Source organism: Oncorhynchus keta, chromosome 13 (genome assembly GCF_023373465.1).
Source record: "Oncorhynchus keta strain PuntledgeMale-10-30-2019 chromosome 13, Oket_V2, whole genome shotgun sequence".
Lineage (NCBI taxonomy): Eukaryota > Metazoa > Chordata > Actinopteri > Salmoniformes > Salmonidae > Oncorhynchus > Oncorhynchus keta.
Genome location: NC_068433.1, coordinates 49,274,359 through 49,289,223, shown reverse-complemented (window position 1 = coordinate 49,289,223; position 14,865 = coordinate 49,274,359). Strand labels below are relative to the sequence as shown.

Below are 14,865 nucleotides of genomic sequence, written 5' to 3'. Positions count from 1 at the left end.
CCAGGAGACCCATGATACGGCGCACAATTGTCCGGGTTAGGGGAGGGTTTGGCCGGCCGGCCGGGATATCCTTGTCCCATCGCGCTCTAGCGATTCCTGTGGTGGGCCGGGCACATACACGCTGACACAGTCGCCAGGTGGACAATGTTTCCTCTGACACATTGGTGCGGCTGGCTTCCGGGTTAAGCGAGTTGTGTGTCAAGAAGCAGTGCGGCTTGGCAGGGTCGTGTTTCGGAGGACGCATGGCTCTCGACGTTCAACCACTCCGTACGGGAGTTGCAGCGATGGGACAAGACTGTAACTACCAATTGGATACCACAAAAAAGGGGTAAAAAGTACCCAAGAAATGTTACAATAAAAAAAATATATGACACTTATCCCTACCTAAAATCAGGCGTAGCCTGATAGCTGCTGTCTTATCAATATTCTGCTGAACAACAACACCATTGCTGAGGAGACTTAACAAGCAACAACACACCACCAGAGAAAGTTCAAGTGTGACGGTGTTTCCTGCTGGCCTTTGTTTCCCTTTACAATTTCCTGCAATTTCCACTCTGATCAACGCTGATAGTGGCTGGTGAGAACTGTGTCCACTCCTAGACAGGCCCTCTGTGAAAATAGTATCATTATCTGCTTTGAAACGTTTCCTACGTCCTCACACAGCACCTAGCCTCCAGGCTAACTCCAGGACCCTGAGGGAGGGAGCTGGAACTTTAATGACTGTCATTTACCACACAGCACCTAGCCTCCAGGCTAACTCCAGGACCCTGAGGGAGGGAGCTGGAACTTTAATGACTGTCATTTACCACACAGCACCTAGCCTCCAGGCTAACTCCAGGACCCTGAGGGAGGGAGCTGGAACTTTAATGACTGTCATTTACCACACAGCACCTAGCCTCCAGGCTAACTCCAGGACCCTGAGGGGGGAGCTGGAACTTTAATGACTGTCATTTACCACACAGCACCTAGCCTCCAGGCTAACTCCAGGACCCTGAGGGAGGGAGCTGGAACTTTAATGACTGTCATTTACCACACAGCACCTAGCCTCCAGGCTAACTCCAGGACCCTGAGGGAGGGAGCTGGAACTTTAATGACTGTCATTTACCACACAGCACCTAGCCTCCAGGCTAACTCCAGGACCCTGAGGGAGGGAGCTGGAACTTTAATGACTGTCATTTACCACCCTAAGCAAGTCCCCGAGTGTTTTCTGTTTTCACACTGAAAGGAATTCCACTGTTTGTCACTCCCAACTTCAGAGAGCAGGACCTCCAAACTCATTTAGATTTACCCACTGAAGACCAGTCACAGAGCAGGGAGATTCGAATGAGAGGAAGACTGCAGAGCGGGAAAAAGGCGGAATTGCGTAAAGTTCATAGAGTTGTTTGCCATCTTCATGAACTCTCAAGACTCTTAAACTAGCTACTCGAGAAACTCAATTTGTTTGTATTTCTACAAGAGAACAGATTGTCACTATGAACAAACAGTCCCTTTGTGTCTTCTGCTACATAATATCCATGTCAGAGCAGCAACAGATATTAGTCCACATCTGTCTCTTTATGCTCTTGTCAGCTGAAACTAAAGTTTAGCTTAGACAATTTATCTTTTTGTTTACTTGAGAAGAAGCTCTTTAAAGTGCTGTCTTAGATTCCTCCCATATCCCAGTGACACAAATGTTGCCTGCTGTTTTTCTCCCCCTTTACATGCATCGGTGGGCATCCACGCATAATGGCAACACTCAGAGCCTATTCACAGGATTCTGTGTGTTATTCAGCGTTCTCTTATGGAACAGAGCGTTGGTATGCACCAGAGGAATGTGTGTGTTGCTGCCTGTGGTCTGGCTGTTGTGGGGCGGTCGGGGGTTTGGTGGTGTAGGGGTTTGAGTGACGTCGACACTGTTGCAGTTCTGTGTGATACTGAGACAAACACATGGTTGAGCTAATGGGAAAGGTCTGGCCCAGAGTGGTCTAGAGGTTATTGTTAGGGCCCAGGGAAAATCTCCTTGCCCTAACTAACTAATTCCTTGCCCGAAGGCCACTGTCCCCCAGACAAGTAAAACCGATCGCCTCCCAACTTCAAGGTTGCTTGACTTTTCATACCTTTTAAAAATAATGAGGGAGCAAAAGGTCACCTGAGGTCGTCTTCCACATACACTACCCTGTAGTGTTTCTGGCTCTGTGTTTGCCTCTAACCTCTCCCTGCTCCTCATATACAACACCACTCTGTAGTGTTTCTGGCTCTGTGTTTGCCTCTAACCTCTCCCTGCTCCTCATATACAACACCACTCTGTAGTGTTTCTGGCTCTGTGTTTGCCTCTAACCTCTCCCTGCTCCTCATATACAACACCACTCTGTAGTGTTTCTGGCTCTGTGTTTGCCTCTAACCTCTCCCTGCTCCTCATATACAACACCACTCTGTAGTGTTTCTGGCTCTGTGTTTACCTCTAACCTCTCCCTGCTCCTCATATACAACACCACTCTGTAGTGTTTCTGGCTCTGTGTTTGCCTCTAACCTCTCCCTGCTCCTCATATACAACACCACTCTGTAGTGTTTCTGGCTCTGTGTTTACCTCTAACCTCTCCCTGCTCCTCATATACAACACCACTCTGTAGTGTTTCTGGCTCTGTGTTTACCTCTAACCTCTCCCTGCTCCTCATATACAACACCACTCTGTAGTGTTTCTGGCTCTGTGTTTACCTCTAACCTCTCCCTGCTCCTCATATACAACACCACTCTGTAGTGTTTCTGGCTCTGTGTTTACCTCTAACCTCTCCCTGCTCCTCATATACAACACCACTCTGTAGTGTTTCTGGCTCTGTGTTTGCCTCTAACCTCTCCCCTGCTCCTCATATACAACACCACTCTGTAGTGTTTCTGGCTCTGTGTTTGCCTCTAACCTCTCCCTGCTCCTCATATACAACACCACTCTGTAGTGTTTCTGGCTCTGTGTTTACCTCTAACCTCTCCCTGCTCATATACAACACCACTCTGTAGTGTTTCTGGCTCTGTGTTTACCTCTAACCTCTCCCTGCTCCTCATATACAACACCACTCTGTAGTGTTTCTGGCTCTGTGTTTACCTCTAACCTCTCCTTGCTCCTCATATACAACACCACTCTGTAGTGTTTCTGGCTCTGTGTTTGCCTCTAACCTCTCCCTGCTCCTCATATACAACACCACTCTGTAGTGTTTCTGGCTCTGTGTTTACCTCTAACCTCTCCTTGCTCCTCATATACAACACCACTCTGTAGTGTTTCTGGCTCTGTGTTTGCCTCTAACCTCTCCCTGCTCCTCATATACAACACCACTCTGTAGTGTTTCTGGCTCTGTGTTTGCCTCTAACCTCTCCCTGCTCCTCATATACAACACCACTCTGTAGTGTTTCTGGCTCTGTGTTTACCTCTAACCTCTCCCTGCTCCTCATATACAACACCACTCTGTAGTGTTTCTGGCTCTGTGTTTACCTCTAACCTCTCTTTGGCCTCTCTCTACTCCTCCTATACATCACTATCCACAGCCACACAGAGTGCCAGAACAGGGTGTCAGTTTCGCAAAACCATGATATCTTTTGTGTCTCGTAAGTCTCAAGTCTGGCCCAACGGATGACCCAGTGAGAGAAACTTGTATGTGACCCCTTTTCCCAAAGGCTTTAAATCATGTAAGTAGGAGTCACCCCCCACAGACAAAGTCAAGTATTTCATGCAGTGGGCTTATTCCTTTTGTGTACAAAACTCTCTCAATCCCGAGCATGGGCCCTGAAACCATGGATGGAGATATCAGTGAGAGAGAGCCTGTTTCCACAACAGCTTCTCTGGTGTTATGAGTAAAACGAGTCCTATATCGACAACCTGAAAGGCCACTCTGCAAGGACGAAGCCACCGCTCCGAAACCACCATTAAAAAAGCCAGACTACGGTTTGCAACTGCACATGGGGACAAAGATCGTACTTTTTGGAGAAATGTCCTCTGGTCTGATGAAACAAAAACAGAACTGTTTGGCCATAATGGCCATTTATGTTTGGAGGAAAAAGTGGGAGGCCTGCAACCCGAAGAACACCGTCCCAACCGTGAAGCACGGGGGTGGCAGCATCATGTTGTGGGGGTGCTTTGCTGCAGGAGGGACGGGTGCACTTCACAAAATAGATGCCATCATGAGGCAGGAAAATTATGTGGATATATTGAAGCAACATCTCAAGATATCAGTTGGGAAGTTAAAGCTTGGTTGCAAATGGACAATTCCAAATGGACACTACTTCCAAAGTTTAGGCAAAATGGCTTACGGACAACAACGTCAAGGTATTGGAGTGGCCATTACAAAGCCCTGACCTCAATCCTATAGAACATTTGTGGGCAGAACTCAAAAAGCCTGCACAAGCAAAGAGGCCTACAAACCTGACTCAGTTACACCAGCTCTGTCAGGAGGAATGGGCCCAAATTCACCCAACTTATTGTGGGAAGCTTGTGGAAGGCTACCTGAAATGTTTGACCCAAGTGAAACAATTTATAGGCAATGTTACCAAATACTAATTGAGTGTATGTAAACTTCTGACCCACTGGGAATGTGATGAAAAAATTAAAAGTTTAAATAAATAATTCTCTCTACTATTATTCTGACATTTCACATTCTTAAAATAAAGTGGTGATCCTAACTGACCTAAGACAGGGATTTATTTTACTAGGATTAAATGTCAGGAATTGTGAAACTGAGTTTGAATGTATTTAAGGTGTAAACTTCCGACTTCAATTGTGTATATACTGACAGTAATGTGATGTCTCCTGTCTCCCCACAGCTGTGTCCAGGTGGAGGAGCACCATGCGGTGGATATTGACGTTTACCACTGTCCTAACTGTGAACCCCAACACGGACCCTCCTTGAGTCAGTATTCCAGTCTGTTTCTGTGTGTGTCGCTGTCTGTCCATCCTGTCTTTTTCTCTGTCTTCTCTTCCTCAGTCGGTCTCTCTCCATCTCTTTTCTCTCCTATCTGTTTTACTACCATCTCTCTTTATCTCTCTCTCCCGCGCTCTCTCTCTTTATCTCTCTCTCCCGCACTCTCTTTCTTTCTCTCTCCCGCACTCTCTTTCTTTAGCTCTCTCTCCCGCTTTCTTCTCTTTCTCTTTCTTTCTCTTTATCTCTCTCCCCGCGCTCTCTCTTTATTTATCTCTCTCTCCCGCTCTCTCTCTTTATCTCTCTCTCTCCGCTCTCTCTTTATCTTATCTCTCTCTCCCGCGCTCTCTCTCTTTATCTCTCTCCCGCGCTCTCTCTCTTTATCTCTCTCTCCCGCGCTCTCTCTCTTTATCTCTCTCTCTCTCCGCTCTCTCTCTTTATCTCTCTCCCGCTCTCTCTCTTTATCTCTCTCTCCCCGCTCTCTCTCTTTATCTCTCTCTCTCCCGCGCTCTCTCTTTTTATCTCTCTCTCCCGCGCTCTCTCTCTTTATCTCTCTCTCCCGCGCTCTCTCTCTTTATCTCTCTCTCTCCCGCTCTCTCTCTCTTTATCTCTCTCTCCCGCGCTCTCTCTCTTTATCTCTCTCTCCCGCGCTCTCTCTCTTTATCTCTCTCTCCCGCGCTCTCTCTCTTTATCTCTCTCTCCCGCGCTCTCTCTCTTTATCTCTCTCTCCCGCGCTCTCTCTCTTTATCTCTCTCTCCCGCGCTCTCTCTCTTTATCTCTCTCTCCCGCGCTCTCTCTCTTTATCTCTTCTCTCTCTCCTCTCTCTCTTTATCTCTCTCCCCGCGCTCTCTTTATCTCTCTCTCCCGCGCTCTCTCTTTATCTCTCTCTCTCTTTATCTCTCTCTCTCCGCGCTCTCTCTCTTTATCTCTCTCTCCCGCGCTCTCTCTCTTATCTCTCTCTCTCCCGCTCTTCTTTCTCTCCGCGCTCTCTATCTTTCTCTCTCTCTTTATCTCTCTCTCCCGCGCTCTCTCTCTTTATCTCTCTCTCCCGCGCTCTCTCTCTTTATCTCTCTCCCGCGCTCTCTCTCTTTATCTCTCTCTCCCGCGCTCTCTCTCTTTATCTCTCTCTCCCGCGCTCTCTCTCTTTATCTCTCTCTCCCGCGCTCTCTCTCTTTATCTCTCTCTCCCGCGCTCTCTCTCTTTATCTCTCTCTCCCGCGCTCTCTCTCTTTATCTCTCTCTCCCGCGCTCTCTCTCTTTATCTCTCTCTCCCTCTCTCGCTCTCTCTTTATCTCTCTCTCTCCGCGCTCTCTTCATCTCTTTATCTCTCTCTCCCGCGCTCTCTCTCTTTATCTCTCTCTCCGCGCTCTCTCTCTCTCTTTATCTCTCTCTCTCTTTATCTCCCGCTCCAGCGCTCTCTCTTATCTCTCTCCGCGCTCTCTCTCTTTATCTCTCTCTCCCGCGCTCTCTCTCTTTATATCTCTCTCTCCCGCGCTCTCTCTCTTTATCTCTCTCTCCCCGCTCTCTCTTTCTCTCTTATCTCTTTATCTCTCTCTCCCGCGCTCTCTCTCTTTATCTCTCTCTCCCGCTCTCTCTTTATCGCTCTCTCTCTTTATCTCTCTCTCTCCCGCTCTCTCTCTTTATCTCTCTCTCTCTCTTTATCTCTCTCTCCCCGCTCTCTCTCTTTATCTCTCTCTCCCGCTCTCTCTCGCTCTCTCTCTCTTTATCTCTCTCTCTCTTTATCTCTCTCTCTCTCTCCCTCTCTCTCTCTTTATCTCTCTTCTCTCTCTTTCTCTCTCCCGCGCTCTCTCTCTTTCTCTCTCCCGCGCTCTCTCTCTTTCTCTCTCCCGCGCTCTCTCTCTTTCTCTCTCTCCCGCGCTCTCTCTTTCTCTCTCCCGCTCTCTCTTTCTCTCTCCCGCGCTCTCTCTTTTTCTCTCTCCCGCGCTCTCTCTTTCTCTCTCCCGCGCTCTCTCTCTTTCTCTCTCCCGCGCTCTCTCTTCATCTCTCTCTTTATCTCTCTCCCATGCTCTCTCTCTTTATCTCTCTCTCCCATGCTCTCTCTCTTTATCTCTCTCTCCCGCGCTCTCTCTCTTTCTCTCTCCAGCTCTCTCTTTCTCTCTCCAGCTCTCTCTCTTTCTCTCTCTCTTTATCTCTCTCTCCCATGCTCTCTCTCTTTATCTCTCTCTCCCATGCTCTCTCTCTTTTCTCTCTCTCCGCGCTCTCTCTTCATCTCTCTCTCTCTTCATTCTCTCTCCCGCGCTCTCTCTCTTTCTCTCTCTCTCTCTCTCTTCATCTCTCTCTCTCTTTCTCTCTCCCGCGCTCTCTCTTTATCTCTCCCGCGCTCTCTCTCTTTATCTCTCTCTCTCCCGCTCTCTCTCTTTATCTCTCTCTCCCGCGCTCTCTCTCTTTATCTCTCTCTCCCGCTCTCTCTCTTTATCTCTCTCTCTCTCCTCGCTCTCTCTCTTTATCTCTCTCTCTTTATTCTCTCGCTCTCTCTCTTTATCTCTCTCTCTCTCCCGCGCTCTCTCTCTTTATCTCTCTCTCCGCGCTCTCTCTCTTTATCTCTCCTCTCTCCATCCCTCCCGCTCTCTCTTTTTCTCTCTTTATCTCTCTCCTTTATCTCTCTCTCTCTCTTTATCTCTCTCTCTCTCTCTCTCCCGCGCTCTCTCTCTCTCTCCCCATGCTCTCTCTCTTTATCTCTCTCTCTCCCGCTCTCTCTCCCTTTCTCTCTCTTTATCTCTCTCTCTCCCGCGCTCTCTCTCTTTATCTCTCTCTCCCGCGCTCTCTCTCTTTCTCTCTCCAGCGCTCTCTCTCTTTCTCTCTCCCGCGCTCTCTCTCTTTATCTCTCTCTCCCGCGCTCTCCCGCGCTCTCTCTCTTTCTCTCTCCCGCGCTCTCTCTCTTCATCTCTCTCTCCCGCGCTCTCTCTCTTTCTCTCTCCCGCGCTCTCTCTCTTCCTCTTTTTCTCCATCCCTCCCCCTCTCTCTCTTTCTCTCTCTCCCGCGCTCTCTCTTTATCTCTCTCTCTTTATCTCTCTCTCCCACGCTCTCTCTCTTTCTCTCTCCCGCGCTCTCTCTTTATCTCTCTCTCCCGCGCTCTCTCTTTCATCTCTCTCTTATCGCTCTCTCTCTCTTTCTTCTCTCTTTCTCTCTCTCTCTCTCTTTAGCTCTCTCTCTTTATCTCTCTCTCTTTATCTCTCTCCCGCTCTCTCTTTATCTCTTTATCTCTCTCTCCCGCGCTCTCTCTCTTTCTCTCTCCAGCGCTCTCTCTCTTCATCTCTCTCTCCCGCTCTCTCTCTCTCTCTCCGCGCTCTCTCTCTTCATCTCTCTCTCCCGCGCTCTCTCTCTTCATCTCTCTCTCTTCTCTCTCTCCCGCGCTCTCTCTCTTTATCTCTCTCTCCCGCGCTCTCTCTCTTTATCTCTCTCTCCCGCTCTCTCTCTTTCTCTCTCCCGCGCGCTCTCTCTTTCTCTCTCCCGCGCTCTCTCTCTCTTCATCTCTCTCTCCCGCGCTCTCTCTCTTTCTCTCTCCCGCTCTCTCTCTTTATCTCTCTCTCTCTTTCTCTCTCCCGCGCTCTCTCTTTCTCTCTCCCGCTCTCTCTCTCTTTCTCTCTCTCTTCATCTCTCTCTCCCCGCTCTTTATCTCTCTCTCTTTATCTCTCTCTCTCTCTTCCTCTTTTTCTCCATCCCTCCCCCTCTCTCTCTTTATCTCTCTCCGCGCTCTCTCTCTTTATCTCTCTCTCTCTCTCCCAGCGCTCTCTCTCTTCATCTCTCTCTTTATCTCTCTCTCCCGCGCTCTCTCTCTTTATCTCTCTCCCTCTTCATCTCTTCGCTCTCTCTCTTTATCTCTCTCCCGCGCTCTCTCTCTTTATCTCTCTCTCCCGCTCTCTTTATCTCTCTCTCCCCGCGCTCTCTCTCTTTATCTCTCTCTCCCGCGCTCTCTCTCTTTATCTCTCTCTCTTTATCTCTCTCTCTTTATCTCTCTCTCTCACGCTCTCTCTCTTTCCCGCGCTCTCTCTCTCCCGCTCTCTCTCTCCCGCGCTCTCTCTCTTTATCTCTCTCTATTTGTTCCGTCCCCCGTGCCTGTTCACTATTCCTCTTTTTCTCCATCCCTCCCCCTCTCTCTTTATCTCTCTCTCGCGCTCTCTCTCTTTATCTCTCTTTATCTCTCTCTCTTTATCTCTCTCTCCCGCGCTCTCTCTCTTTATCTCTCTCTATTTGTTCCGTCCCCCGTGCCTGTTCACTCTTCCTCTTTTTCTCCATCCCTCCCCCTCTCTCTCCCTTCATGGCTGATGGACTGTCCCCAGGAGAGCAGCAGAGTCTCCAGTCTGATTTAGAGGAGCCTGACCCCTGAGAGCCTGGGGCCAGACATTAACAGGCTAATTGAATGGAGCTGTAATCTTTTGACTTAAATGGGTCCTAGCCCTCACCTTGGCCTCTGTGCTCGGGGATGAACGGGGAAAATATATTATCAAGACTAATGACTATCCATAATTCACAAGGCTCTGTTGGTTTAAGGGAAGAAAATTGAATACAGTAATAATTTGTCTCAGGTCTGTCACTGGCTATAGTGATCGTTTTCATGGCCAGTGAAGGCTGTGGCGTTTTGTGAGTCTGATGTTCTGCGTTTCTCCTCTTGCAGTGAAAAAGCGCAACAACTGGCACAGGCATGACTACACCGAGCAGGACGATGGCACCAAGCCAGTGCAGGCTGGCACCTCTGTGTTTGTCAAGGAGCTCCAGAACAGGACCTTTGCCAGGTAGGAGCCCAGAACACCTACCACCGAGGACTCTAATGCCAAGCTAGACCCACTCTCACACCTGCACAGAAAACGCACGTTTCCTCAGCAGTCGTGTTTCTATGAACAAGACTGTGATCTTTGTTTTAGTCACAATACTTAACATGTATTATGTTCTTAATTTCTCTCATTGGGTATTTACATAGAGTTGAACATATCAACAGGAATTAGCCATTAACCATTCTGTATCTGTGTATCTGTGTATCTGTGTATCTGTCTGGGTGTCTGTCTGTCTGTGTATCTGTCTGTCTGTCTGTCTGTCTGTCTGTCTGTCTGTCTGTCTGTCTGTCTGTCTGTCTGTCTGTCTGTGTGTCTGTGTGTCGCAGTGGGGATGAGATCCTGCAGTGGATGGCTGGGGAGCAGGTGACCCAGAGGTACCTGGAAAGCCACGGCTGGCAGTACCCCATCGCTGTGTCCAACATAGAGGGACTAGGACTCAGGCTGCCTCAACCATCCTTCTCTGTCAAAGATGTGGAGCAAGTTGTCGGTAAGGACATAGAGAGAGAGTGTATACGTGTGTGTGTGTGTGGGGGGGGGGGGTGCTTGAGTACATGCTCAAGCACCCTGGGCTTTTGTCTGTCTAAGTAACTAAGTGGGGTAGTAGGGCAGACATTTAGTATGTAGCACAACTAAGACTGATAACCAACCCATCCACTGCCTGTCTACTGCATGGGATGCCTATTTGATAGGACATATGTGACCTGCACCTATTGTTTTGAAATAGAATATAATTAAAAGCTAATGAATGCATTCTCTGTCAGATAATGAGCGCCTAACGTTGTGCGGACGCCATCTGTCCATCAAACAAACAGGTTGCCAGGTTCAGAGGGTATTTAGCCCCTTTATCAATCATCTCCCAAAGGCTGAATAAGCCCTACAGGAGGGGAGGGCAGGTCTTCCTCAGCCCCCAACAGGACCACCTCTGCTCTCTATAGAATAGAAAGGCCTGGTACCACAAGGCTCCTATTACAAGCCCATTACTAACCCACAGCTATCTGGACCGACTGGATGCCCAACGCAACCCAAAGCTGCTTGTGTTTTATCATGGAAGTTCATATTCCACCCTCTGCCATGCTCCGTTGAGCATTAAGCTACTTGTGTTTTATCATGGAAGTTCATATTCCACCCTCTGCCATGCTCCGTTGAGCATTAAACTGCTTGTGTTTCATCATGGAAGTTCATATTCCACCCTCTGCCATGCTCCGTTGAGCATGAAGCTACTTGTGTTTTATCATGGAAGTTCATATTCCACCCTCTGCCATGCTCCGTTGAGCATGAAGCTACTTGTGTTTTATCATGGAAGTTCATATTCCACCCTCTGCCATGCTCCGTTGAGCATTAAGCTGCTTGTGTTTTATCATGGAAGTTCATATTCCACCCTCTGCCATGCTCCGTTGAGCATTAAGCTACTTGTGTTTTATCATGGAAGTTCATATTCCACCCTCTGCCATACTCCGTTGAGCATTAAGCTGCTTGTGTTTTATCATGGAAGTTCATATTCCACCCTCTGCCATGCTCCGTTGAGCATTAAGCTGCTTGTGTTTTATCATGGAAGTTCATATTCCACCCTCTGCCATGCTCCGTTGAGCATTAAACTGCTTGTGTTTTATCATGGAAGTTCATATTCCACCCTCTGCCATGCTCCGTTGAGCATTAGCTGCTTGTGTTTCATCGTGGAAGTTCATATTCCACCCTCTGCCATGCTCCGTTGAGCTGCTTGTGTTTTATCATGGAAGTTCATATTCCACCCTCTGCCATGCTCCGTTGAGCATTAAGCTGCTTGTGTTTTATCATGGAAGTTCATATTCCACCCTCTGCCATGCTCCGTTGAGCATTAAGCTGCTTGTGTTTTATCATGGAAGTTCATATTCCACCCTCTGCCATGCTCTTGTGTTTCATGAGCATTCCACCTCTGCCATGCTCCGCTGAGCATTAAACTGTGTTTTATCATGGAAGTTCATATTCCACCCTCTGCCATGCTCCGTTGAGCATTAAGCTACTTGTGTTTCATCGTGGAAGTTCATATTCCACCCTCTGCCATACTCCGTTGAGCATTAAGCTGCTTGTGTTTTATCATGGAAGTTCATATTCCACCCTCTGCCATGCTCCGTTGAGCATTAAGCTACTTGTGTTTCATCGTGGAAGTTCATATTCCACCCTCTGCCATACTCCGTTGAGCATTAAGCTGCTCTGATAGGAAGCAGCACAGGTGTTGTGACTGGGTGGAGACAGAACACAAGCAGGATCAGGTTACCTACCTCCTTAAAAGTTGGGACACAATGGGGGACAGGCCTGGAACCTGCTGTCTCCTGGGGTTACCCAAGCCTAGACTATGGTCGGACAGCTTAGGATAAACCTGGCATTTGTCACCTCCCAGTACTTAATGTTGTTCCTCCTCGTTGGAGGTAGGTGAAGTTTTCAGTCTAAATATCATGTGAAAGGTTGGTGTCTGGAAGGACCCTACAGGGTCTAGCTGGAGTGAATGCCAGGTGTCGGTGCATTGCTTAAAACACAGGAATAGTTTGACCATGTGCTACCAGCCAATATAAAGGTGTAGTGTGGAGTATTTACTATGGTCTGTTTTGGGCTTGTTGGCTGGTACTGACAGAACGAACACTCTCTGTTCTGCTCTCTCTGTTTGGCTAGCTACCCTAACTCCAGCTGTTCACTGTCATCAGACGCTGTCCAGCTGGACCCGCTGTGTGTGTAGGGGGTTGGGGAACATTAGGGGTGTGTGGGTTGGTGGTGGGAGGATCACACAAGCACCAGCTGTCCTGTCCCCACACTGCCGATAGGCCCCCGTTTCCGGCCCTCTCTCTCCCCGGCGTTCACTGTGTTGTTTGATTCACTGCCTCCCAGCTGTGTGTGTGAGTGCTGGTGGGTTTTTACCCTCACACCCATTAAAGACAGTGGCCCCTTCCCCAGTCTCCACCTCTGGGACTCATATGGACTGGACAGATTGTCTGGCCCTCACCCCCCGCCCCCCACTCCATCCACTCATATGGTGTATTGGCTGTGCCGGTATCTCCCTTAGGAGTTGTACAGAGACATGGAAATGCCAGAGAGCTTCAGAGTTCAGATCCCCTCGCCCACTGACTCCCATTTAAAATGGTTATCCCTGGTGTCTGTCACTTCAGTAGGAATGATCCTTTCTCTTAACCAGATGTATTATATATCTGGCTGAATGGTGCAACTGTTAGACTGTAGACACAAAATGATGATGATTCCATGGGCAGACTGATACCACGTTTTGCTGTCTGCTCCACTATATGACGGCTTGGTCATCATTCTCTTGTCGTCCACAGGCGGTGACAAAGTCATTGACGTCATCGACGTGGCCAGGCAAGCAGACAGCAAGATGAAGCTGAAAGAGTTTATTAAGTATTACTACAAGCCTCATCGGCCCAAGGTGCTCAACGTTATCAGCCTGGAGTTCTCTGATACCAGGTAAGCTGTAATTTGGTCCTACTTCTAATAATCCATTGCAGACTCTCTCTCCATTCAAATGGATACATTTTAAATTAATGCTATTTACAAGACACGCAAACCGAAAACAAGAGCATCCACAGACTGCTGTCAAGTTCTTCATGATTCACAAGAGAAAAACAAGAATGAACACAAACATTCAACAATACATGATGTTCAGCTCATGACAAAAGTGATCAAACTACGTATTATCAATGATCTCATTATTTAGTCAATTTCAGCACTTTTTACTGTGATTTTTGACCCTCTTAAGTAGCCATACCCCTCTTACCGCTCACTCTCTCCCCCCCAGAATGGCAGATCAGGTGGTGGTACCTGACATAGCTCAGAACATGTCCTGGGTGGAGAACTACTGGCCAGATGACTCCTTCTTCCCCAAGCCCTTTGTCCAGAAGTACTGCCTCATGGGGGTTAAGAACAGCTACACTGACTTCCACATCGACTTCGGCGGCACCTCTGTGTGGTACCACGTTCTCTGGGTGAGTGGGTGTTAGCCTAGTGTCCATGTAGGACATGTAACTATCAAATCGTAGCAGTGAGCTGAGTGCAGTTTGGCAAGTCAATGAAATCAACTGTGTCCACAACATTATTTGGTGATAAATCGACGGCCTGGCTCGCTCTTTGGCATTCCTCTCACCACTTGTAATGCGTGCTGACATTTAATCAAGTATGTTTGTACATGGGGGAGCTATTTAGAGCAATCTAGGCTGATTGGTACCCTGGCAGAAGTTCCAGGGGGAATTGTGTCCCCGCCGTGGTAATAAATGATCCCTCCAACGGCAACAAAGTAACCAACCACTGCTAATCACAAACTGTGCTTTGTGTTCATGGTGACATCACCAGGCTGGCAGGCAAGCACTCTCCTTCGCTATAGAAGCAATGTGCAGCTCAGCTTGTGAAAAACAGGAAGAAAAAAATCCCCTGGTGTGAAAGTCAAACGCATCTGTGTGTCTGAAATGAAGCATCTTTGCAGGCATCTGAATGCTTCTAATTTTAGTCACATTCTGATGTTTTTTGGTTTAAATTTTATTTTTATTTTTATGAACTCTCATTAACTCTCTCTACTCTCTCTGTGTTTCCAGGGTGAGAAGGTATTCTACATGATCAAGCCGACCCAGGCCAACCTTGCACTATACGAGGCGTGGAGCTCCTCCCCCAACCAGAGTGAGGTGTTCTTTGGGGACAAGGTGGACAAGTGCTACAAGTGTGTGGTGCAGCAAGGAACCACGCTGCTCATCCCCACAGGTGTGTGTGTCACAGGAGGCTGGTGGCACCTTAAGTGGGGAGGCCGGGCTCGTGGTAACGGCTGGAGCGGAACAGGTGGAATGGTATCAAATACATGGAAACCATGGAAACCATGTGTTTGATACCATCCTATTTGCTCCATTCCAGACATTATGAGCAGTCCTCCCCTCAGCAGCCTCCACTGCCTTCTCTTGTAACAGGCCATGTGTTTAGTTTTCCTGAAGAGCTAAACAGCTTACATTAGGCTTGTGTTCCTGGAACCATAGTGTAGATGAAGAGGGGTTACTACTGACGATGGAGACTGGCCCTGTGAGCGTGTGACACAGAAACCCCTTCTGGAATTAGACAGTGTCCTTAAAAGACCTTTTCCACTGTGTCCTTAAATACCTCTCTCACACGCCTGCTTTTGGTGATGTATAAATAGACTGGTAGTCTTGTCTGCCCTTCCGTAGAGAAACCTGT

General features: G+C 48.2%; 1 protein-coding gene and 1 long non-coding RNA gene across 8 annotated transcripts in view; one reads left to right on the top strand and one right to left on the bottom strand.

Annotated features, from left to right (window-relative positions):
* LOC118378640 (lysine-specific demethylase 7B-like) overlaps positions 1-14,865 on the top strand; it is a 31,458-nt gene that overhangs the window by 7,128 nt on the left and 9,465 nt on the right. For all 3 annotated transcript variants that reach the window (XM_052460508.1, XM_052460509.1, XM_052460511.1), the window contains exons 2-7: positions 4,786-4,871; positions 9,516-9,633; positions 9,999-10,159; positions 12,978-13,119; positions 13,451-13,637; positions 14,241-14,403. In XM_052460508.1, coding sequence (XP_052316468.1) covers positions 4,786-4,871; positions 9,516-9,633; positions 9,999-10,159; positions 12,978-13,119; positions 13,451-13,637; positions 14,241-14,403 — 857 coding nt within the window. The remainder of the gene's footprint in view (positions 1-4,785; positions 4,872-9,515; positions 9,634-9,998; positions 10,160-12,977; positions 13,120-13,450; positions 13,638-14,240; positions 14,404-14,865) is intronic.
* LOC127906837 (uncharacterized) lies at positions 2,421-3,632 on the bottom strand. 5 transcript variants are annotated; one of them, XR_008062966.1, is made up of 4 exons: positions 3,340-3,632; positions 3,148-3,211; positions 2,895-2,958; positions 2,421-2,445 (listed from the first exon to the last, which is right to left on the bottom strand). It is a non-coding gene; the product is annotated as an uncharacterized LOC127906837 (long non-coding RNA). The 5 variants fall into 5 exon arrangements; XR_008062969.1 differs by lacking the exon at positions 2,421-2,445 and adding an exon at positions 3,020-3,083 and having other exon boundaries at positions 2,490-2,958; positions 3,276-3,632; XR_008062967.1 differs by lacking the exon at positions 2,421-2,445 and adding an exon at positions 3,020-3,083 and having other exon boundaries at positions 2,490-2,958.